This window comes from Phaseolus vulgaris, chromosome 10, assembly GCF_051622355.1.
Source record: "Phaseolus vulgaris cultivar YP4 chromosome 10, ASM5162235v1, whole genome shotgun sequence".
Classification (NCBI taxonomy): Eukaryota; Viridiplantae; Streptophyta; class Magnoliopsida; order Fabales; family Fabaceae; genus Phaseolus; species Phaseolus vulgaris.
In genome coordinates, this window is record NC_143507.1 from 8,153,934 (window position 1) to 8,178,547 (window position 24,614).

Genomic DNA, 24,614 nt, shown 5'->3' on the forward strand with positions numbered 1-24,614 from the left:
CCCTCAATTTCATACTTACACCCCATTGAATGTTGCAAGGGGTAAAATCATGGATGAAGATTTACATGCCGATCTACTCCCGACACTGAAAAAGTTACAAAGTCCGAGAAATGCCAAAATGTCAAAAAAATGTCGGTATCATTGCAACTTTGGGCACACCACTTAAGTCTACCAGATACTGAAGAACAAAATAGAAGAGCTTATCTGAGTCGGTCATTTACACAAGTTTTTTCAAACAAACAAGAGCTCATATGAATCCCTACAAAGGGAGAGGTACCCTTGTAGAGAACAGAAAGAGTAATACATTCGGCATGGACGAGAAGGATCATGTCGCGTTGAAGATGACTGACGCCCTATCAAACAAAAGAGAAAGAGTGAAAGTCCTCTACGAAGGAGTCGACCTTAGAGTGAAAGTCCTCGGCAGAACAATCGTTCAAGACGCAGCGTTCACAAGGTCATAAATACCATTGCCAACAAGATTGCACTGGGAGGTAGCAGTCGACGGGAGGGACGATCACGTCGAAGTCCTTATCTAGAAAGCAGAAGTCCCAAACGTCATGCGAGACAAACAAATACTATCGCTGGAGGATTTGCAGGAGGAGGATGTTCTAGTTACGCCCGTAAAAAATACCTTCGGGCCATCTAGTCGGTCCACTCAGTAACTACCAGGGACTGATTGAGAATTCCCCCAATTAATTTTACAAATGACGATTTTACCGCTATCGTCCGGCCCAACATGATCCCATGGTTATCACTATAAAGATTGATAAATTTGCCATCACCAAGGTCTTGGTGGATTAAAGCAGCTCGGTCAACATTTTGTACTGGAAGACTTTAAAAAAATGAGGATTCCAGAATCAGAAATTCAACCCTATGACGACCAGATTGTCGGGTTTTCTGGAGAGCGAGTGGATACATGGGGTTTCATCGACTTATATACCATGTTTGGAGAAGGTAGTTATCCTTGCAAAACTATAAAGATCATATACTTTATGGTAAATGCAAATACTTCCTATAACATATTGCTTGATCGATCATCCATTAAGCGCTTGAAAGCAATAATGTCCACTTTGCACCTTGCAATGAAGTTTCCCTCGGTAGTAGGTAACATAGTTACTGTCAATATTGATAAAAAATAGCTTGTGAATGCTATGTTGCAAGCTTGAAAGTCAAATCAACTAGTCGGCTTTTGAAGGCATCTCCACGCGGACAGTCAACCGGAAGAAGATGACGCTCACCAGAATCTAGAGGGTCGATCAGAGATCAGTCTCGAGAAAGAAAATCCCCAAAAAAAGAGCATATGGCTGCCTTGGTCGACCTCGACCCTTGGCTGTACGAAGCCCACATCGAACCAGGCAAGGACCTTCGCCTTTTACCCCTACGTGACGAAGAACATGCAACATACATGGAGAGTTTCTTGAAGTCGGATGACAATAAATTGGTAAGCAAAACATTAATTGATAATGCTAACTTGTTTGCTTGGACAACTTCAGATATGTCCGGAGTGAGTCCGGACATCATCACACATCGTCGCTCCATCTACAAAGAAGCCAAATCGTCTAGAAGAAACGTAAGATAGGTGAAGAAAAGTGTGTTGTCGTGCAACAAGAGGCCAACAAATTACTAAAAGTTGACTTTATCAAGAAAGCACACTACACAACCTAGCTGGTCAATGTGGTCATGGTTAAAAAGTCAAATGGCAAATGGAGAATGTGCACTGCTATTTTTGTTACTTGTTATGATGCTGAACTATTTCTTTTCATTTTGGTTCTTTTGCTTTTTAATTATGTTTATGCATTCTCTTAGTCTATTTGTGAAGACAAATATGGGAAAAAAAATTGGATTCTTGGTTGTAATTTCTGTTACTCTATGGTGCTTTAATTCAATTTCAATTCTGTTTAAAATTGTTATTGCCATAGCTCTGATACACCACAATTTACTGTTGTACATACTACAATGATTCTGTTGCACTGCCATACTATCAAAACTGGTTTAATTTTGCTTGTGGGTTATGCAGAAATTGGTTATGAGTGTGCCTTATGAAACTGTTTTAAATCCTACTGCTATACTTGTTTTGTATGTGTACAAATTTTGTTTTGCAAGATCTATCAAGTTCAAAAACTACAACACAAATAAGGGGGAGATTGTTGAACAAGATGCTTTAATCCTCCAAATATATGTGGAAAGCTTGAAGACCTTGTTGTTGGGTGTGTGTGTTGTTTAGTAATTTTTAACTTTTTAATTCACTTCTTGAAATGATCCAAGATCATTTGATCTTTATCTCTTTTGAAAGAAATGTTTTCTTAAAAGCTGAGAAAATTTTATTAAGTTGTTTTTCAAATCAACCAATTGAAAAAGCTGTTACTCAAGGGTTTGAGGCTAAGACAAGTTTTTCAACCTGTTGAATTGTTGAAACAACCTGTTGTTTGACACTTAGTGTTTTTCAAAATGATTTGGAAAAGTTATGTTTATTTATCTTTGTTATCAAACATAAACAACCGGTTATTTCAATAAAAAAATTGATAGTGTGTTATGAAAACCTTAACAGAAAAAATATTTCAATCGATTGTTTTAGAAAACAACTTGTTGTTTTTATAACAAAATTTTGTTAAGTATTTTAAATTGTTTTAAATGTTTCCAACTACTTCTGGTTTTTTATCCAACAACTTTAATCACTTGATTAAGGTTATATAAAGGTTGTTTAACATTCTTTTGATTAGACTAAGAAAGAGAGAATGCTTAAAGACATTTTTTAAGAATTCAAAAGTTTTGGATCATCTCAAGTGTGAGGAATAGGATTGGGTTTTGTATTTTTATGAACTATAGCTTTGTAATACCCAGGTGTATTTTATTCTCTTCTTCTTGAACATTGTATTTCTGTGTGTTCTTGTGTAAGGCAGTTTCATAAAAGTGTTTCTAGAAACTGTGGTGTGTGTTCTTGAAGGGTTCAAGATCATCACTCATGGTGTGTGTTTTGTAATCTAGGTTTGATTACATAGTGCATTCTCAGTGGTTAACTGAGGATTGAATGTAGCTCTTGGTTAAAAGTGATCCAGTATAAACCTCTTGTGTGATTCTCTATATCTCTTCTCTTATAAACTGTTTTAACTTATTTTTATATTTTGCTGGTATAAACAATCGGTTGTTTCGTGAAAAAAACAGGTTGATTTTCTAAAAAGAACCTTAAAACATAAATTTTATTGAGTTGAACAGAAAACCAATTGGTTGATTTTTCAAAGTTTTTCACTCTACTTCCAAAATTTGCAAAAATCTTGTGAAAACAATCCATCCCTTCTTGTTTAGGCCACTAATTCTAACAATTACTAACCTTTTGAGTAAAACAAACGAAAGAAAGAGAATTGCTCGGAACTCTGCACTCGGATCACGCTTGATGAACTATATAACACAGAAGAAAAACAACAAACTTGGCAATGTTCACAAACACTTCTATTTATAGAATGACAATGAAGAGAGAGAATAAGACTTTCACATCTTGGACCTTTAGATCACTTCGCATCCAAGGGCACACAACGCTTGGCATATGATCCGGTACGGATCAGTGACTGTTAGATCACTTGGATCAAACAGTGCAGAACGACACTTCGAAAAAGTGCAACTCACATCTCTGATAGCATTAAATGCATCCAAGTGACATCTCACCTCGAGACACCCAACGATCACATCTAGACTCTTTAGAAGTTAACATTCCTCGAGCCTGGGGGGCAAGTGTACCGGTCGGTACCGCACGAGCTAGTCACTCAGCCTTGGTGACCGACCGACCATGTCAACACACTTTAAGGCACTTATTAAATGATAGTAATGACAGATGTGGGAATTCTTTATGAGTCATAATCATGTTCAGCTAAAGGCGGGTGACATCTTCGAGAAACCAACTAAACTCTGATTAACTAAAAGATATTGAAGATTTTCTCCAAATATACTTATATACCAGTATACTAATATATCTCCCTATAAATCAGGGATCATGCTATAAACCAGTTAACAATTGATATTTGATAGATTCGACCCATCACAACAAGGACCCAAGACTAAACACTATAAATAAACTCTGTAAAGTGGTGTAAGGTACGCTTTAACCAATTTTTCAAATATACACTCTTTACACAGAGTACTTACTTGATCATCAGAGTACCTTTTTTAGGTCCACCCCGATCGAACGTCAACAACAAAAAGAGGAGACTTGAAGGAAGGAATGGGGAGGCAACCAGAACGTCAACAATTGTACAACTAGTTCCAAGTACTCTGTAGTCTCACTTTTCCTATACAGGTACAAATGAAAAATAATATATCATAATAAGTGAAACTTTCTACTTCACTTTTCAACTTAGCATCATCACCAGATTTTTTTAATTTAAGCAAATGTCCAATATAAGGCCAAGTTTCACGATTTTAATGCCATCTAACATGGTCTTCCACTACAATATCAAATTATGCAATAATCTAAATTAATATATAAAATTAGCATGTTATCATTTGATCTAAAAATGTCATGTTTAACAAAACATTTCATAATTGTATTATATCTAAAACTTGTTTCCAATTTTTTTATTTTTTATTTTTATATATTTTTACAAGTTTTTATCAATTAGGTATTACTTACAGATCTAGATTTGTGCGTAACTCACTATTTCCACAAACTTACCTACGCCTTCATTATTTACGAATTTTGTTTCAGGGATAATTCGTGAGTAATGTTTTAGCTATCAATTTTAAAATTTAAATAATTAGTAGCTAATTAGATATCAAATAATTTTTTTTATTAATAATAAAAATTAATTTTCACACCAATACTTTTTTAGCCTTTAAAATAGTATCTAATGTAGTCATTATAACAAATATATTTTTTAATTAATTTTTATTTAATAATTTTTTAACTGAAATTACCTTGAACATTCCTTGTAGTATAAGTAAAATAGAACTTGAAGTAGAGAAAGAACCAAGAAATTCTAAAGAATTTTTTAATCACCTAAAGGGTCTTAGTCCTTGCCATCAAACACCCCCACAATTACTTTCAAACTAACAAAACTCTTTTTCCTAATAATCTTAAGCATGCATAGATATACCTCTCATAATAAAAAAATGAAATTTGAAGAAAAAAGAAAGATGATTACCGAAAGCAAAACTCAAGATTGATACTCTCTACTCTCCTTTAGCTTACCACTAGATGGAAAGATCACAAGGGGAGGAGAATCGAGTTTCAATCTTTATGTTGAGAGGAAAAAGGAGAATTGAAAGAGAATGAAAGAAGAAGAATGAAGGTAAAAAGTGTAGGTTAATTATAAAAGAAAGAGATATTCTCAAAGTATTATTTTCCATCACAATATTACTAAGTGCACCCACATTCATTTTCTTCAATCTATTCATAATATAGTTAATAACCAAAGTCTAAACTATTTACACTTTTGTTCTCACCTCTCTATCCTAAACATAATTATTATCCTTAACGAAAATCTAAAACAAACCAACGTACAAACTTTAAATGCATATTTATGTGTTAAACACAAACACAGTTCTTGTCTTCTTGTCTCTGTACAATCCTCAAACATAATACAAAAATTATGGAGAAAAATTCAATTTTAGGAAAAAATAATGTAAAATAAGGTAGAACAAAGTATCAAGAATTACACACAAAACAATTTAACGTAATTCGACTGGAAACCAATTTACATCCACAAACATAATTTTTCACAATGAATAATATACGAGATTACAATACTAAGTTTCTTTCAAGTTTCATAGTGAACTCTCAACTATCATGTTAAAGAATAATTGTCAAGTTCAAGTTCCTATATACAAGATAAAATTGTCTTTACAACATATACAGTGATCCTATAATAAACATGAGACGCCAATAATTACTAGGAAGTTTCCGAAAAGAGCCAGTAGATCCAAGAAATTAATCTTCAGATTCTTCATAGACAAAAACTAACTCATTAAACAATTTTGATACACATCAGGCAATGATGAACCCGATATGAGATTAATAGACAATGACGACCTGATAGACAATCTCAAATTGCTAGACGATATAACACTTTTGCATTATTATGTATGAAGTTAGATTTCATCTGAATCTTCACATTAAGTAAAATAAAATTTAAACCTAATTTCAATTTAACATTACTTTTCAAATCATTTCACACTTATATGAATACACAAAAGCAAGTCATTATAAATAACAATGACTTCATCCAAAGCACTTTTTCAAGGAAAAATATTTAGTTTAAAAATAACATACGAATATTATTTTCCTTTTTATCATTGTTTGAAAATAATGTTATAAAGCTTTAAGTTTGTGTTTTATGGATGAAAAAACATAGAAGAGAGAGATTTAGGGTTTAGGGTATTTTTTTCAGTAAAGTTTTAAATTTTATTGTAATAATTAAAAATTTGATGAATAATTTACATTAATAACATTGTAAAAGTAAATTTTCTTTTTTGAATTTAGAAAAAGAAAAACTCAATAAACATAATAATTAAAGATTTTTTGGATATCCATCATTAGTTAATAGATAAGGGTACAAGGCTCAATAAAATAAAATAAAATAAGGGTACAATTATATATAAATATATAATATCAATTTATTATATATATACATATGAAATGCAATAATATTGGACAGAATCATTAATTTTTTCCCCCTTATATTGAGGTGAAAAGTGGCTCTGGCTAAGAGTAGTGAAGAGTAACTATAACTTATGATTGGAGGTGTTGTGCAACAATGAACAGATAGATAGGTCAAATAATAATAAAATAAAGATGCGTGAGACCCGAGAATTTTCTAATATTTTTTTTAATGAGTTCTATGTGTAAATTGTCTCTATCTTCAAATTGGTCCAACTATGAGACCTAATTAGAGAAATGTATAATTAAGTTAATTTTTTAGTATAATTGAATATAAATAATACGTTAAATAAGATATTAGTGTAAGTTTTGTCGTTAAAGTGGTGATAAAAAATCAATATTTCGGACAAAAATACGAAATAATTCATATTAAAAATATAATAGTAAAGAGAAAATGTATTTTATGTTATTATTATCTATTAATATACATTCTTATATACAGTCAAAAGTTTAGCTCTCATAGTAATTATTTAAAACTTCTAATTAGTTGCAAATATAAAACCAACTTTTACACTTCCAATACACTAATATGTTAGTAAACTGTTTATTTTAAATCCAGTATTTGCAACAGTTAAAATGTTTTATTTTAAAACTCTTTTTTTAGTTTTTCTAATATATATAAAGATTTTTTTGAAACAAACCCAAAAATACAATGCAAAGGGCAATGAGACGTGGTTTAAGCTTAAATTTAACCATTTTGTAATTATTTCAAAAGTTTAATATAGTATATTGTCCACTAAAAAAAATCATGAAATAGAAATCAATTTTTAGAGACAAAAAATAATTAGTTGTTGTAATAACTAAATTAGAGAACATTTTAGAGACTAAAAAATTTTTAGTTTCTAAATTAGTTTTTATTATTGATAAATGGTTTCTAAATTGGTAGTTAAAATTAGCAACCAAAATTTTTACTACCAATTTAAAAACTAAATAATTGGTAGTTAAAATTTTGGTAACTAATTAGATACCAATTTAGAAACCATTTAACAATAATAGAAACTAATTTAGAAGCCAATATTTTTTAGTATTTAGTTTCTAAAATGATAATTTAGTTACTATAACAATTAATTATTTTTTTTTTATCTAAAATTAGTTTTTATTTCATATTTTTCTTATAATAAAATCTTTAAAAATACTTAAACAATAAAAAATAGAATAATCATTACAATGTGATTGAAGGATAAAAAATGTATACTATTATTATGCAACTAAGTAGAATACTTCCTCTTCCAAGCCCATTCACATAATTTAAAAAATAGCAAAATTAGAAACAATCATTCACTTTTTTTTCTTTCACTGTTCACCTTTTCATCTCTGGTTTTCCCAACCAAAAATGGGGTGAAGAAACTTCAGCTTGATAAGTTACTTTCCATATGAATGTGTGTTGCAAAATTGAGTCCATGTTTGAACAAAAACAAACAACCATTTCTGCCATGCACATGAAGGAACATCATTTTACTAACCAGAATCAGCTTTTAACGTTTCCAAAAGCATAAAACCAAAAGCATATAAACACCCAAATAAGTTCCTAAAACCAACCTTTGTGATTTGTACCTTCTCACACCACCTTGTTGTACACAAGCACTCTTTCCTTTTCTTGCAAAATCTTGCATATGTTTCTCTGCATTTGATGGTAGCTCTGCACTATTTCTTTTGACGTGACATACAACAGTGACCCGTGCTAGTGTATCAAATAATCCCAGACACAAATCCCAGTTCAAGGACATAAACATATAACCTAGTTTTTTTAGGCCAAAAAGCCTTAATCTCTGTAAACATACTTGTTTCCTTACTCTTTGCAAAACCAAACAAAAAGGGTTTTGTCATGTATCAATTTTTATCCACTTCGAACTCCATCTTACATCATCACTCATCACCATATTTTAGCATCCACCACAAAATATTCACACAATTTATTTTGAATTTTATAAAGTTCGTTTCACAATCTAATAGTAATACTAACAAGTAACTATTTTACAACATTTTTTAAAATAAGATATTATATCATAAAAAATAATATTTTTTTTTTCAAATTGATGAAATTAGTCTCAAAATATCATTATTCATTTATATTTTACATGCAAGTCATTCTATCACCGCCAAAACTCTAAACACATTCAAATTCTTAATAATTAACTAAACTAAAACAACCATATACCAATTAACTTAATTACTATAGTTAATTTACATCTTTAGAATATACATATACATATAAAAGAAAAGGTTAAAATGTATATACTTTTATATAGAAAACTAATTAAGTTGAACCAATCATATACTATAGATCTATCCATTTGAAACATTAAAAACTTCTATATGTATAAATGAATGAATGGTTAATACATGTATATATTTTCCCATGTATGATTTATTCAACTGAAACCACCATATTGTAAAATCGATCTATTGAAGGTAAAAGGTTAAGATGCATATATAGTTTTTTTCCTATAGATAGATTCAAACAAAGAAAATAAAGAGAATTATTGGGAGAAACAAAAGGTACCATATATGAAGAGGGAAAATGGGGTGTAAAACCTCTTTTTTGTTTTCAAATTTGTGGATAAAACTAGAATCAATGGAGTGTGAATTGTATGATACACTATCATGGATCACAGTTGCACATCACATGAACTTGGAATGAAAGAGAAGAGGAGAAAGCCATGGCCAAGGTTAAAAGGGAGGTTGAAGAAATGGTGTGAGAGAGAAGAGAAGAAGGGTAGGTTTAGAATGAGGAAAGGTGGTGATTTGATGAATGCTTTGGAGAGCCTTATATCATCATGGCAAAAGGGAAGGGCATGGGATTTGGTGCACCGACAAAGGGACAATTCGAAATTGATTATTGACTCGTGGAGAGTTCTTAATTTCTACTCGTTAAACATGCAATTCGCATATCCACCGTTGGATTTCGGATCTTCGCACGTGTCGCGCATCGGAGGCAAGACGCAGGGTATTCGCAAGCGCCAGAGCCATCGAATGCGGGGTGCCCGTGCTCGAACTCACCCAAGTATTTTATTCTCTCATCGTTTTGTTTTTTTATTTTATTTATTTGTTTATTTATTTATCATCACTCTCATCGTTTGTCTTTTCCTCTCTCTATAAATAATGTTTTCATGCAGACTTTTATGCTTCAAAATGTAGTAACTAATTGAATGAAATAAGAGAAGATAAAATGTTGTAGTTAATTGACGTAATTGTACAATGTAAAACTGATCTTATTTATTTTGATTAATTCAATCATATATATAATAATTATAATTACTGAAATCTATAAACTAGGAATACTAACAGGTCTGTAAATTGACCATTAATATAATATAACGGTAAAATAATTTAAGAATAATAAAATATGAATTAATAATAATAAAATCTGAATTAATAACCAATACGAAATAGGATAGAAAAATATTTTTACGTGTTCAAATTGATACTTCTAAAGAGAAACCAAAGGTGGAAAAATTCTTTCAATCATTCAACCAAATTTCACTAAAATCAAATACGAAAATAAAAGAGACAGATCAAATGCACAAAAAAAGTTCTTAGTTCTTAGAACTAGTCAACACATCAAAGTAATAAGGTTTTCAAAATTTGAAGAAGAAAGAAAGAGAAACTTAAAATAGAACAATAATGAAAAATTGATTTTTCTAATCAGATATTTTCAATCGATGACCCCAATGGCTAAATAAAGAACATGAAGTGAATCTGTTCTTAAATTTCAGCCTAGTTCCAATAGTAAAGAACAAATCAAGAATTGTAATTTTACTGAAGCTGTTCGATAAATATGAAAACCAATTTCTCTCTTCTTTTCTTCTTTCAAAAGCTGTAAAAAATAACATTCTCTCTTGACTAAGAATTTTTTTTCCACTTGAGTTAAGTAAGACTAATGGACTTGACAAATTTAGACTTTTTATATACATAGGACACAACCTAAAAAAACATTAAGGTTGTTTAACACAAATTAGTCAAAGTCTTAAGAATAAATGTTTCTGGATTTTTTTCTCATATAATTTATCATATTTTCTTTGACCCTAACGACTGTTTGTTTCCAAGTATAGAAAGAAGAGTGTTTAATGTGCATGAAGAAAACACAATAATCAAGATAAAAAAAATTAAAAATCACGAAAAATGAAAACTATTTTTACATTTAAATTTTCTTCACATTTTAGAAGAGATTTGCAAGAAAACTTTTATATATATATATATAATTATTTGTAATTTACTCTGATGCTACACATATGTGTGTTATTTTCTTTTAGATTATTTGATATGATATTTGTTTCTCACTTTCCTATTTTTTTCTCAAAATGAAAAAAAAATATCAATTTAAATAGATGAAAACACTAAATTTTCCCAATCCATTTTCTACCATTATCAGAACAATTCTTTTGAGAACAAGTTGGAATCATTACCAATTCGATTACTTTTAAAAAGCAAGACTATCAAATCTTTGCCTCCAACATAGAAAATCCATTCATTTTGGAAGGACCAATAGTAGTCACTTTTTATATGTCTCACACTGTACCTGAGTGGAGAGATGGGGCCCAGGCACGGTCGGTTGACGTGGTGTAATTGCTGACGTGTTGATCTTCTTCTCCTCTGGTCGATTGTCCTTTCTTGCTGTCTCCTTTGGTCGGTCGTCCCTTCGTGCTATCAACTTCGGTCGGGCGGGGGAGGGTACCTGCGAAGGCACTCCGACGCTCAAGTAAGTATGAGATTCTAAGCGCAGTTTCGTAAGTGAATGAAAACGTCCCTTTCTCTGGCTTGAGCACAGTATTTATAGGATTGCCTAATGGGCTTTCTATCCCTTGGGCTCAGGGTGGTTATGGATATGTCTTGTCAGTCGTGCTCCGGAATACCCGGGGAACATATCTTCTCTAAACGCATATTCCTTATTCTTCGGAGGTGTATCTTAACCACCTTAGCTTGTCACATAAATGCCCTTACATTTAGTGTGTATACGGCCGGTCGGCCACGTGCGTTCGTTTCCATTTAGTGTATAAGGCCGGTCGGCCACGCGCGTTCGTCCGGTGCCTACCAGTACACTTGCCCCCCAGGCTCGAGGTGAATAAAAGCCGAAGAGTCGTAATAATTGTTGTGCCTTTCGAGTTGTCAGACATTAAATTTAACGGAATGACGGGACGTGCGCATTAGCGAAGAATATTTTCGGTTAGGCATCGGACAAGCGGCCTGCCTGCATGGAGCACCCCTGGAGGACGACCATTACGACAGAAAAAATAATAGTTGATGGAAAGCTGGTGCCGATCAACCCCGATGATAATTTAAATGAGGAAGCCGAGGGGGAGACCCCTGGCCCACAGCCTGACGCCTCTTTTGAAGAGTTAATGAACAATGTGGCATAGAAAATTGCTGGACCCGACATGTGGGTAATGCACACTTGCATAAATAATTCTGATTACATTAAAGTAATAAGATAATTCTGATGCCGGACGAGGCATAAATAATTCTGATTACATTAGTAATAAGATAATTCTGATGCCGAACGAGGCATAAATAAGTGAATAATTCTGATGCCGAACGAGGCATAAATAAGTGAATAATTCTGATGCCGAACGTGGCATAAAAAAGTCTGATTACGTTAAGGTAATAATTCAGATGCCGAACGAGGCATAAGATTGAGTAAATAATTCGGATGCCGAACGTGGCATAATAATTATGATTACGTTGAGGTAATAATATAATTCTGATGCCGAACGAGGCATAAATAACTGAATAATTCTGATGCCGAACGAGGCATAAATGAGTGAATAATTCTGATGCCGAACGTGGCATCAATAATTCTGATTACGTTGAGGTAATAATTCAGATGCCGAACGAGGCATCAGATTGAGTAAATAATTCTGATGCCGAACGTGACATAAATAATTCTGATTACGTTGTAATAATTCAGATGCCGAACGAGGCATATATAAATCCGATAAATTCTGATGCCGAACGAGGCATAAATAATTATTATTACGTTAAAGTAATAATTCTGATGCCGAACGAGGCATATAAAATTCTGACTACGTAAAAAGTAATAATTCTGATGCCGAGCGAGGTATATATAAATCCGATAACGTCTGATGCCGAACGAGATATGAATTGAGTAAAGGACTAGGAGATTTGGATTTTAATTTAGTGCCTCGTTAAAACCTTCCCGGTCGTAAACCCTCCTTAGGGAAAAACCGACTGAGCGAGGAAAGAGTGCACTTTTATTATTAAAGTTCAACTGTAATAAAATTTGAGATGTGTGGCATTCCACGTTCTCGGTATTTCCTTCCCAGATAAATATTCTAAATAATAGGCTCCACCGGCTGCCGTATCAGCTATGCGGAAAGGTCCTTCCCAATTGTTGGAGAACTTGCCTCCTTCCTTCCGTGCGCTGCTCCGCATTCGCCATACTAAGTCGCCTTTGTGGAACAATCTTGGTTTAACTTTGGAGTTGTATCGTCTGGCCGCCCGAATTTTGCATGCTTCTTCTCTAATTCTACACTTGTTCCGGAGTTCGTTGATGAGATCGAGACCGACCGAGAGGCTTTCCTTGTTTAGATCAAGATCAAGGGTTTGCCGGCGGAGAGAGGGTTCGCCAATCTCGACGGGGATCATAGCTTCGGTGCCATACGTTAGGCTGTACGGCGTTTCTTGTGTAGTCGTCTGAGGAGTACAGCGATATGCCCATAATACTTCTAAGAGTTCTTCAGTCCAGTTGCCCTTTGCTGGGCCGAGACGTTTCTTCAGTTCGTTCAAAATAACTTTGTTTCCAGCTTCTGCCTGTCCGTTTGTTTGCGGATGTTCGACTGAACTAGCGATGTGTTTGATGTGGAGCTTCTCGTAAAATTCAGCTAACGTTCGGTCGGTGAATTGCCGACCGTTATCGGTGATGATGATTTGTGGAAGCCCGAAGCGGCAAACGATATTTTTCCATACGAAATTTTGAACATTGCGGGCGGTGATTGCAGTCAGGGGCTCGGCTTCGATCCACTTGGTGAAGTAATCAATGCCGACTAGTAAGAATTTACACTGGCCTTTACCGGGGGCGAAAGGACCAATGATGTCCATACCCCATTGGACGAACGGCCAAGGTGATAACATAAAATGGAGTTCCTCAGGCTTTTGATGGGACAAAGTGCCAAACTCTTGGCATTTAAGACATTTTTGTACGAAATTGGTGCAGTCACCCTGGACGGTCGGCCAGTAGTATCCAGCCCGGAATACTTTGGCAGCCATTGTCCGTGCGCCGGAGTGAGTTCCGCAAATTCCTTCATGCAACTCTTGGATGACATAGGAAGCTTGGTCTGGTGTCAAACATTTAAGGAGTGGTTGGGTATAACCTCGGCGATAAAGGTCGTCGCCGATTAAGACAAAACGGGCGGCCTGCAGCTTCATGGTTTTTTCGCCGAGAGGACTACATGTGTCGTCGAGTAAATATTGCTTGATTGGGGTAATCCAAGTAGATTCCGTGTCGGTCGTCAGGCATTCCTGTAGGTCGATGCTTGGGCGTGGAAGCGTAACATGGATGACCGACCGATGCATTCCTTTACACTTCGTGGTTGCTAACCGGGACAAGGCGTCCGCGCGGGTATTGTGATCGCGTCGAACGTGCTGCATAGAAATTTCAGAAAAGGTGCTCATCGACTGTTTGACTAAGTGATAGTATCGCTGTAAAAAGCTTTCTCGGACTTCATATTCGTCGTTAAGCTGACCGATGACAAGCCGGGAATCACTTTTGCAAATTAACTTAGTGATTTCTAATTCTTGAGCGAGACGTAGACCGGCTAATATGGCCTCATATTCGGCCTGATTGTTTGAAGCTTTGAAGTCGAATTTGAGGGCTTGCTCGATGACAATCTCGCCGGGGCCTTCCAAAACAACTCCAGCGCCGCACGACCTCTCGTTCGAGGAGCCATCAACATATAAGATCCATGATGAATGTTCGGTCTCGGCTGAAGAAGTAGTGAGTTCAGCTGCGAAGTCGGCGAGAGCTTGCGACTTGATCGCTCCGCGTGGTTGGTACTGAATATGGAATTCGGATAGTTCGATCGTCCAACCGATCATTCGTCCGGCTAAATCTGGCTTAGTGAGGATCTTTACAATAGGGTAATTTGTCCGAACAATAATCCGATGATTCTGAAAATACATACGCATTCGTCGGGCGGTAATGATGAGGGCCATGGCTACCTTTTCGATCGTCTGGTATCGGATTTCGGCGCCATGAAGGGCGCGGCTGACGAAGTAAACCGGCCGTTCTTCAAAATTAATTTCTTGCACTAAGACTGAGCTGACGGCTTCGTGTGAAACGGCGAGGTAGACTATGATGGGTTCTCGTGCGTCCGGTTTCTGGATGACCGGCGGGGTTGATAAAAAGGTTTTCAAATCGAGGAAAATTTCCTCACATTCGGTTGACCACTCGAAGCGGAATGCTTTTTTCAGTAGTCGGACGATTGGCCTCGTTCGTTCGGCGAGTTTAGGAACAAATCTGGATAGTGCGGTGAGTCGGCCGATAAGTCTCTGAATTTCCTGAATGGAGTTGGGACTTCGCATTTCGGAGATAGCTTTGCACTTCTCGGGGTTAGCTTCTATGCCTCTATGAGTTAGCATAAAACCTAAGAACTTCCCCCCTTCGACGCCGAACGCACACTTGTCCGGATTGAGTCGCATCTGGTGTTGGCGGAGGGCCTGAAAAACTTCTTTTAGGTCGGCAATATGTTGTTTGCATGAGTCGGACTTGACGACGATGTCATCGACATAGACTTCAACATTCCTACCAATCATGTCGTGGAATACGTGGTCCATTAGTCTTTGATAAGTGGCTCCGGCATTTTTGAGTCCGAAGGGCATTACTTCATAGTAGAAATTGCCGGAATCAGTCATGAAGGCCGTCTTCTTCCGGTCGGCCGGGTGCATTTGGATTTGATTATAGCCAGAGTAGGCATCAAGGAAGCTGAGGATGTGATGCCCGGCTGCACCGTCGACGAGACGATCAATGGTAGGCAGAGGATACGAGTCTTTTGGGCAAGCTTTATTGAGGTCTGTGTAGTCAACACACATACGCCATTTTCCGTTCGCTTTCTTCACCATAACCACGTTGGCTAGCCATGTGGTGTAATGGGCCTTCCGAATGAATCCAGCCTGTAACAATTTGTCGGCTTCCTCACGTGCGGCTTGACGTCGTTCCTCGCCTATATGTCTTTTCTTTTGAGCTATTGGTTTAGCTTCTCTATACAGTGATAATCGGTGAGTGATAACCTGTGGGTCTACGCCAGGCATATCAGCGGCCGTCCAGGCGAAAAGATCGGAATTTTTAACAAGTGTCGTCCCGATGGCCATTCGGTCGTCCGGTTTCAGCGAAGTACCGATGTGCGTAGTGTGGCGATCATCGCGAAGCGGGAATGGATGCAAGTCTTCTCCTGCTTCCATACGGGGATCGTCCATGCGAGGGTCGAGGTCAACAAGGGCTATCATTTGACAACGGGACATGTGTCGTCCGGAACGCCGTGTGGGGGAACGTCCTCGTTTTTGCGGGACTCGGTCGTCCGTATTGGTTGTATAGAGTCGTCGAGTTGGCTCACTTTTCAAACTTGCTACATAGCATTCCCTAGCGGTTTTTTGATCGACATGGATGGTTGCAATGTCGTTGTTAGCCGAGGGGAATTTCATGGCTAAGTGTGGAGTGGACACAATGGCTTTTAATCTGTTAATGGACGGACGACCGAGCAGGATGTTGTAGGAAGTTTGTGCGTTAACCAGGAGGTATCGTACGTTTATTGTTTTATGGAGGCCGTCTTCCTCACCAAAGGTTGTGTACAAGTCTATGTACCCCTTAGTATCGACCCGTTCACCTGAGAACCCTACAATTTGTTCGTTATAGGGCTGAATATGTGCTTCTGGGATGCGCATTTTCTTGAAAATGTCCCAATACAGTATGTCGACCGAGCTACCCTGATCTACCAAAGTCTTGGCAATTGCGAACTTGTCAATTTCTACAGTGATGACCATGGGGTCGTCCTGGGCTGGATCTATGGCTGTAAAGTCTTCGTCAGTGAAAGTAATCGGAGGTATATGTGGACGCCTCCTCGTGGTAGCATGAGCGGACTGGATGTCACGAAGATGTTTCTTTCGGGCGGAATTTGAGCACCCGCCACCGGCAAATCCTCCAGCTATATAATTTGTTTCGTGGTTCGGTTCGCCCAAGTTAACGGGTCCAGCAATCATGTTGATGACTTCGCGGACTCGTTGGCGAGGTCGGGCGTTTCGGTCGGGACTTGTGCTACGGGGGCGTATACGCCGAACGGGGCTTTCGCTGCGTTTTCGCGAAGTCTGGCTACGGTCAGTGTGGCGTTTGTAATCGTTACGGTACGACCGGTCGACACCACGGGAAGGACGGTCAGTATTCCGTGGTGGGGATCTTGAACTCCTTGTCCTCTTGACGAACTGCCGTAAATGGCCAGCTTGGATGAGTTCTTCAATTTTATCCTTCAAAGCTTGACATCCTTCGGTCGTGTGACCGAAATTCTGATGGTATTGACAACGCTTAGCAGTATCTGCATTCGGTGGTGTTTGATACTGCTTCAATGTCGGGATTAGGTCCGTTTGTAGTGCTTCATCTAGGGCTCGTCCCCTCGGCACAGTTAAAGGGGTGTAACTGTTAAACCTGGGGATTCGGCCTCCCCTATTCCGGTCGGACCTCAGAGTGGTTCGGACGGTTCGTTCGGTTTCGACTTCTCTTTCTTTACTTTGGGTTTGGTCTTTAAGGGCTCCGAATCCGACAGCTTTGAACCGTTGATGGTAATCAATGTGTTCTTCGATTTGCATGAATTTGGTTGCTCGAGTTCGAAGGTCCTCCATGTCTTGAGGTGGTTTCTTGATGAGACTTTCAGTGAAACGGCTCGGTCGGATGGCCGAGACCAAATGGTGCAATGCAACCTCTTGTTTGAGCCCTCGGATGTTCATGCATGCTTTGTTGAACCTATCTAGAAAGGTTCTAAGAGATTCACCTTTTTCTTGTTGTACCGCTAGGAGAGACATGGAGGACATGTGATGCGGTCGGCTAGTGGCATATTGAGTGGAGAATTTTGCGGCTAGGGTGTCAAAATCGTTAATGGAGTTTGGAGGCAGCTCTGTGAACCAGGTAAGAGGTTCTCCCTGGAGCGACGTGGGAAATACTTTACACCACACATTGTTATCTGTGGTATACAAAGTCATTTGCGTCTTGTAGACATTTAAGTGTTCGTCCGGGTCGGTCGAGCCGTCATAGAGTTTAATGACGAGGCCTCTCCATTTGTCAGGAAGTGGAGTGGTGATAATTTCGTCTGTAAAAGGATGACCCCTTTTCCTTGACTTTCTTTCGACTGTTTCAGCTCTGGAAGCAGGATTGGTATTGGCAGGTGTAGGTATGCGAGAGGCGGTTCGGTCGGCCATATGGGATTGGCCTTCTCGTTCGGGATTATCGACCTGTTGTTGGAGTCGTGCATTCTGCGCTCTTAATAAGGCGATTTCTTCTTCTTGGCGGCGTCTATCTTCTTCTTGGAGGCGTCTATCTTCTTCATGTTGACGATGGTCTTCCATCCCCTTTTGTCGCAGTTCCTCCATCTGAGCTTGGAGGATTTGAATCATAGTCATCTGTTCTGCCATAGCGTTGTTGTTGTTTCTTGTCGCAACCATTATAGCTTCAAAAATTGAAGATTTGCCTCGGCCCCACGGTGGGCGCCAATTGTACCTGAGTGGAGAGATGGGGCCCAGGCACGGTCGGTTGACGTGGTGTAATTGCTGACGTGTTGATCTTCTTCTCCTCTGGTCGATTGTCCTTTCTTGCTGTCTCCTTTGGTCGGTCGTCCCTTCGTGCTATCAACTTCGGTCGGGCGGGGGAGGGTACCTGCGAAGGCACTCCGACGCTCAAGTAAGTATGAGATTCTAAGCGCAGTTTCGTAAGTGAATGAAAACGTCCCTTTCTCTGGCTTGAGCACAGTATTTATAGGATTGCCTAATGGGCTTTCTATCCCTTGGGCTCAGGGTGGTTATGGATATGTCTTGTCAGTCGTGCTCCGGAATACCCGGGGAACATATCTTCTCTAAACGCATATTCCTTATTCTTCGGAGGTGTATCTTAACCACCTTAGCTTGTCACATAAATGCCCTTACATTTAGTGTGTATACGGCCGGTCGGCCACGTGCGTTCGTTTCCATTTAGTGTATAAGGCCGGTCGGCCACGCGCGTTCGTCCGGTGCCTACCAGTACACACACCATTCACACCAACCCATTAATCAACATATCCCCACCAAATATATGAATGAAGTACTAGTATAAAAAAAAGAATTGTAAATAAATAAAACTTTCTCCTTATATAATAAGAAAAATATGTATGTCTATATATAATTTATAACTTTTTACATTATTTTTCCTACATCACACATATATATATATAAACTATTTTATCTCATGTCTTAACTGTTAAAAAATATAGAAAATAATTACTTCTTAAAATATAATTAAATAAATAATTACCTTTATTATTGAAATTATTATATATTCCATATATATATAAAGTGTATCAATGTATAATTTACGTGGTAAAAATAAGGTAATAGTTTGGTTTAATTGTTGATAGATAGACATAACAACTAATCATATTGTTTCAAATCCAGAATTATTTATTAATTCAACTTCATCACCGGTTTCTTTGGTAAACCTTCCTGCATGCTCAAAAACCCCAATCACGTCCAAAGGACCATCCAATTTAATAGGGATATTAAATTAGAGGATGTTTTATGTGTCCCTTCTTTTCATTTAAATCTTATTTCAGCAAGTAAACTCACTAAAACTCTAAATTGTTGTATTTTCTTACTTCCAAATGATTGTATCCTGCAAAATTTGGCTACGGGAAGGATAATTGGCTCGGGTGAACAATGAGGTGGTTTTTATTACATGAAACATTTCAAAAAAATTGCTCGACTCTTTTCATGTTTCCAACAACACGGATCTCTGGCATATGAGATTTGGTCATCCGTCTTCATCCTGTTTAAAATCGGCATCTTTATTACTTTCTTTTAATATGTCTACTCATAATAACTACAATATTTGTCTCATTGCTAAATAAGCAAGACTGCCTTTTACTTCCAGTGCAATAAATACACAATGTCCATTTGATTTGTTACATTGTGATATTTGGGGTCCTCATAAATCACCTACTTATTCAAATGCACATTTTTGTTTAACCATTGTCAATGATTTCACTAGATGCACTTGGGTTTTTTTATGTAACACAAATCAGATACTCAACATCTACTACAATCGTTCATCACATTTACATATACACAATTCCACATCCGTGTTAAAGTCGTTCGAACAGATAACAGTACAAAATTTCTTTCCATGCATCAAATTTTTCTTGATCACGACATTGAATGTCAAAGTACATGTGTTTATACCCCCCAACAAAATGGGGTGGTTGAGCGCAAACATCGTTATATCCTCACAGTTGTGCGATCGATTCTTTATCAGTCTAATTTACCTATTCGTTTTTGGGGAAATTGTGTTTCAATCGCATTTTACCTCATTAAATGCTTACCTTCCCCCATTTTTTTCAGATAAAACATCATTTCAACTATTATACAACCAAGTTCCATCTGTTACACATTTATGTATTTTCGATAGCCTATGTTATGCAACAGTTAATCATCCCAAACACAAATTTGATCCTCATGCTCAACGTGGCATCTTTGTTGGATATCCACCTAGTCATAAAGGCTACAACTATATGATCTTGAAGACAACACTATTTTTTTTAGTAGACGTGGTTTTTCACGAAATCATGTTTCCTTTTCATGAAACAATACCATCATCACACTCTTCTGTCCTACCAAATTTGGTCCTTGACTTAGACCATCAAAATTCTACATTTCTTACCACACTACCGAACTCACAATTGGCTTTACCAACTTTGCCCAGTGAGCCCATTACTGAACCCATACCCATTGAGCCTATTCCTGAACCTATGACCACTGAATTTCCTGCGCCTAATTCATCCCCTGATATTTCTACACAACCACTTCGACATTATCAAGCATCCTCCTGCATGGCATAAAGATTACTTGTTGCCACCTCGTGCCAATCAGTCCACTCCTAGCCAAGGTTCTCTCTTAGGTACATGATACCCACTTTCTCATTTTATTTCTTATTCCAACTTATCTTTTGCTCACTTCACTTTTTTAGCTAATATTTCTACACATAGAGAGTCTTTATCATATGATCATGTCATTCCCATTGGAAGGAATTCATGGAAGCTAAATTATTAGCATTGACAGTAAACAACACCTGAAGCATTGTTTCATTACCAGCTGGCCACAAACCCATAGGATGTCGATGGGTTTATAAAATAAAATACAAGTCTGATGGGAGCATCGAATAATATAAGGTGCACTTAGTCGTCAAAGGCTACACACAAGTGGAAAGGATTGAATATATTGCGGCTTTTTCTCCTACTGCTAAACTTATGACATTACGTTATCTTTTGACTGTTGCAGCTGCTAGAAACTCGTTCACCTACCAACTTGATGTACAAAATAATTTTTGCACGATGACCTTCATGAAACTGTTTACATGGAGCTTCCTCCCGGATTTCGCCAACATGGGGAAAATTTGGTTTGTTGGTTTCGTAAGTCCTTGTACGGATTAAAACAAGTGTCCTAAAACTAGTTTGCTACTTTCACTAAGGTTATTCAAAAGGCAGGATATATTCAATCAAAAAGCAGACTATTCTTTATTTACCAAGACTGCTGGATCATCTTTCACAACTGTCTTGCTCTATCTCGATGATATACTTTTAAAAGGAAATAATGATGTCGAAATCAAGCATCTCAAGGAATTTTTGCTCCAATATTTTTTGAATCAAGGATCTTGGCACCTTCACATATTTTCTGGGAATTGATTTTTCTCGATATAAACATGGAATTTTCATGTCTCAAAGAAAATATGTATTGGACATTTTCGATGATACAAGTCTAACTGGGACAAAATCGACAAATGGAGCAAAATTTAAAACTCACTCTTACTCATGGTGATTTATTACATGACCCAACTAAATATCGCAGGTTAGTTAGAAGACTCATTTACCTCACCGTCAGAAGTCTAGATATTGTATACTCAGTTAGAACTTTAAGCGACTTCATGCAAAAGTCTCGCAAAACACATTGGGATGCAACATTACGGGCTCTAAAGTACATCAAGGGGACACCCGAGCAAGGATTATTACTTTCCTTTGATAATGATCTTAAGATGAAAGCCTATTGCGATTTAGATTGGGGAGGATGTTGTATTACTCGAAAATCAGTTAGTGGCTATTATATTTTCCTGAAAAATTCATTGGTATCCTGGAAGTCTAAGAAACAAACCAACGTGTTAAGGTCATCTATCGAAGTAGGACCATGTCAAATACTTCTCTAGAGCTAACATTGTTATGTTAAATATGCGAGACCTTAAGGTTCCAATTATCATGCCAACACCTTTGTATTGTTATAACCAAGCGACACTCCATATTGTAGCAAATCCTGTATTTCATGAGCGTACGAAGCATATTGAGATAGACTGTCACATCGTACGGGAAAAGTTGTAAGCTGGGATGATAAGTCCATCACATGTCTCTTCACATTGTCAATTAACATATATATTTACTAAGCCTCTCGAGAAATATCAATTCATGATTTTGCGAAACAATTTGGGAGTCTATGATATTTACTCACCAATTTGAGGGGGAGTATTGGAATTATTGTATTTTTCATATAGATGTATATAGAAGGTGTATCATTGTATAATATACTTGGTAAAAATAAGGCAATAGTTTGGTGTAATTGTTGATAGATATGCATAACATATGGAGTAGCAAATTATATGGAGCATATCTTTCCAATCTGATTGTATATAAAAAGTAGGCATGCTATGAATGAATATACAAAAATATTTTTTCCATAATATTTGATATTTATACTCTCTAAAAGTATTATTTCCCAATAGTGCTAGTTATATTAATAGTATTAAACTTTGAAGTTTTGTTTTGTTTTATACAAAAGTAAGTTTATACATTTTGTTGGAGCAAAACTTCATACCAGGAAGGTATGAAGTTACAACTGATATGACAAAAACTTGATCGTCTGTGAGATGATAAAAACACCATGTTGACCAACAAAAACATCATGCTGGTGATATTTGAATATGAGACAATAAGTGCAATTAAAGACTAAGCTGACACATTTATGAAGAATATTCCTGAAGCTGTATTACAAAAACAATGTTTTCAACGTCTGTCCCAAGATTATTCATGCCAAATGAACAATGTTTAAAATATCTTGGAAGTAGAGATAAAGATGCAATATTCGCCAACTTTCCTAACACAAACTATTTTCAACTTTGACTCAACTATTTGTTTTGTACGATGTGCACTTTTAACCATTATTTGGTATAAAAGGTTTTGCTACCGAGGAAGATAAATACTGTTAATTATCAAAAAGATTGTGTAAAGAATAGAGGAACAGTTAGTGTTGCATACCATGCATTTAATGATTCTTAACGTAAAAATTAATCAAACGATAGCAGCAAAAGAAGAAAAAGACAATGAAGAGAGTTTAAAGCTACTCAATGACTAGAAAATAAAATGCAAGGACTACTTCTTACAAGCATATAAGACTACATGCTTCGAAGAGAAGTGAGTCATAATTTGAAAGTGGTGAAACTATGCAAAAATATTTTACGCCCTAAAACTTTTTAAGAACACAATATGTGTTCATTCCAGCATATTGGTAGAGAGAACTTAAACCTTGTATACGCCGAAAGACATTATCCTCTTTAGTGATTGAAACCAGTAATTTGTTGATCACTCAGATTTTGTAATTGTCTTAAGCTAGAAGTGACTTGTAAAAGAATACTTAGTGGTTAGCTAGAAATGATTTGTGAGTTGAGTCAGAAATGACTTGTGAGTTGAACCAGGAGTGGTTGGTGTCAAGAGTACTCAGTATTAGTTAGGAGTGACTTGATTGAATAATACTTGTTTATACTTCGTAGCGGTAATTTGTCTAGTGAAACATGATTGGTAGGTCAAGAATTGACGGTAGTCTATTGAGACCGATGAACTATATAAAAATAAAATGTAAACACTCTCTTTCATCTTCCTATATATTACATATTATTTGTCTAACTAACTTAAAGAAATAAAATTGTTAAAATATATATTTGCAAAAAACAAAGATTTTTTATTAACTCAATTCAACTCTCCCTCCTTTTTTTTCACACATTTTTAACAAATTTAATTTTATCCACAATTTTTAGCAAAATTTTTAATCCGTGTTCAATTTAAAACAAATTCTACCTAGTAAAGATAACATATCAATTTTTTGAATTAAAATTATTATAAAAAGTTAATTCTATAGTTTTTAACCGTTACTGTGAAAATAAAAGCTAAAAAAACTCGTTAAATATATATAATATAACACAATATATTATAAAATAGTTACATTTTTAGTCTATATGAAACTTTTAACATATCTATTCATGTCAAAGATTAAATCTTTTGAATATAAAATTAAATATTTTTATAATTGGTTCCACGATAATTTTATACCAAATGACATAACAGACTTAGTCTTGTTAAGATAATCCTTTATTTCATCTTATATCGTAAATTTAGGTCTAATTTAACTTAAAATTTAAATTATTATAAAAAATTAATTTTGGTTAAAACATATTCGTTTTTAATTATAAATTATGATAAAATAAATTAACTATCTTCAACTTTTAACTCTGACTCTGAAAATTAAAGTTAGAAAAATCATTCTATATATATAAAATTCAGCACGCACAAATTATCGAGGTGCATTACGTGCATTATTTTATGCCCACGCGAGAAAGGAACATACTATTTTTTCAGACGCTTTGTACTTTTATATTTTAATGACTTATATATTGATTTCACAGCAATAATATTGT

General features: G+C 36.1%; 1 protein-coding gene and 1 long non-coding RNA gene across 2 annotated transcripts; both read right to left on the reverse strand.

Annotated features, from left to right (window-relative positions):
- Positions 1–7,824: 7,824 nt before the first annotated feature.
- LOC137819571 (uncharacterized) lies at positions 7,825–9,384 on the reverse strand. The gene is made up of 2 exons (XR_011082334.2): positions 8,186–9,384; positions 7,825–8,074 (listed from the first exon to the last, which is right to left on the reverse strand). It is a non-coding gene; the product is annotated as an uncharacterized LOC137819571 (long non-coding RNA).
- Positions 9,385–10,513: 1,129 nt separating this feature from the next.
- On the reverse strand, positions 10,514–18,304 carry LOC137833967 (uncharacterized). The gene is made up of 2 exons (XM_090296050.1): positions 15,719–18,304; positions 10,514–10,570 (listed from the first exon to the last, which is right to left on the reverse strand). The coding sequence occupies exons 1-2, from the start codon at positions 18,302–18,304 to the stop codon at positions 10,514–10,516; spliced, it is 2,643 nt and encodes an 880-aa protein (XP_090152176.1).
- Between the last annotated feature and the right edge of the window lie 6,310 nt (positions 18,305–24,614).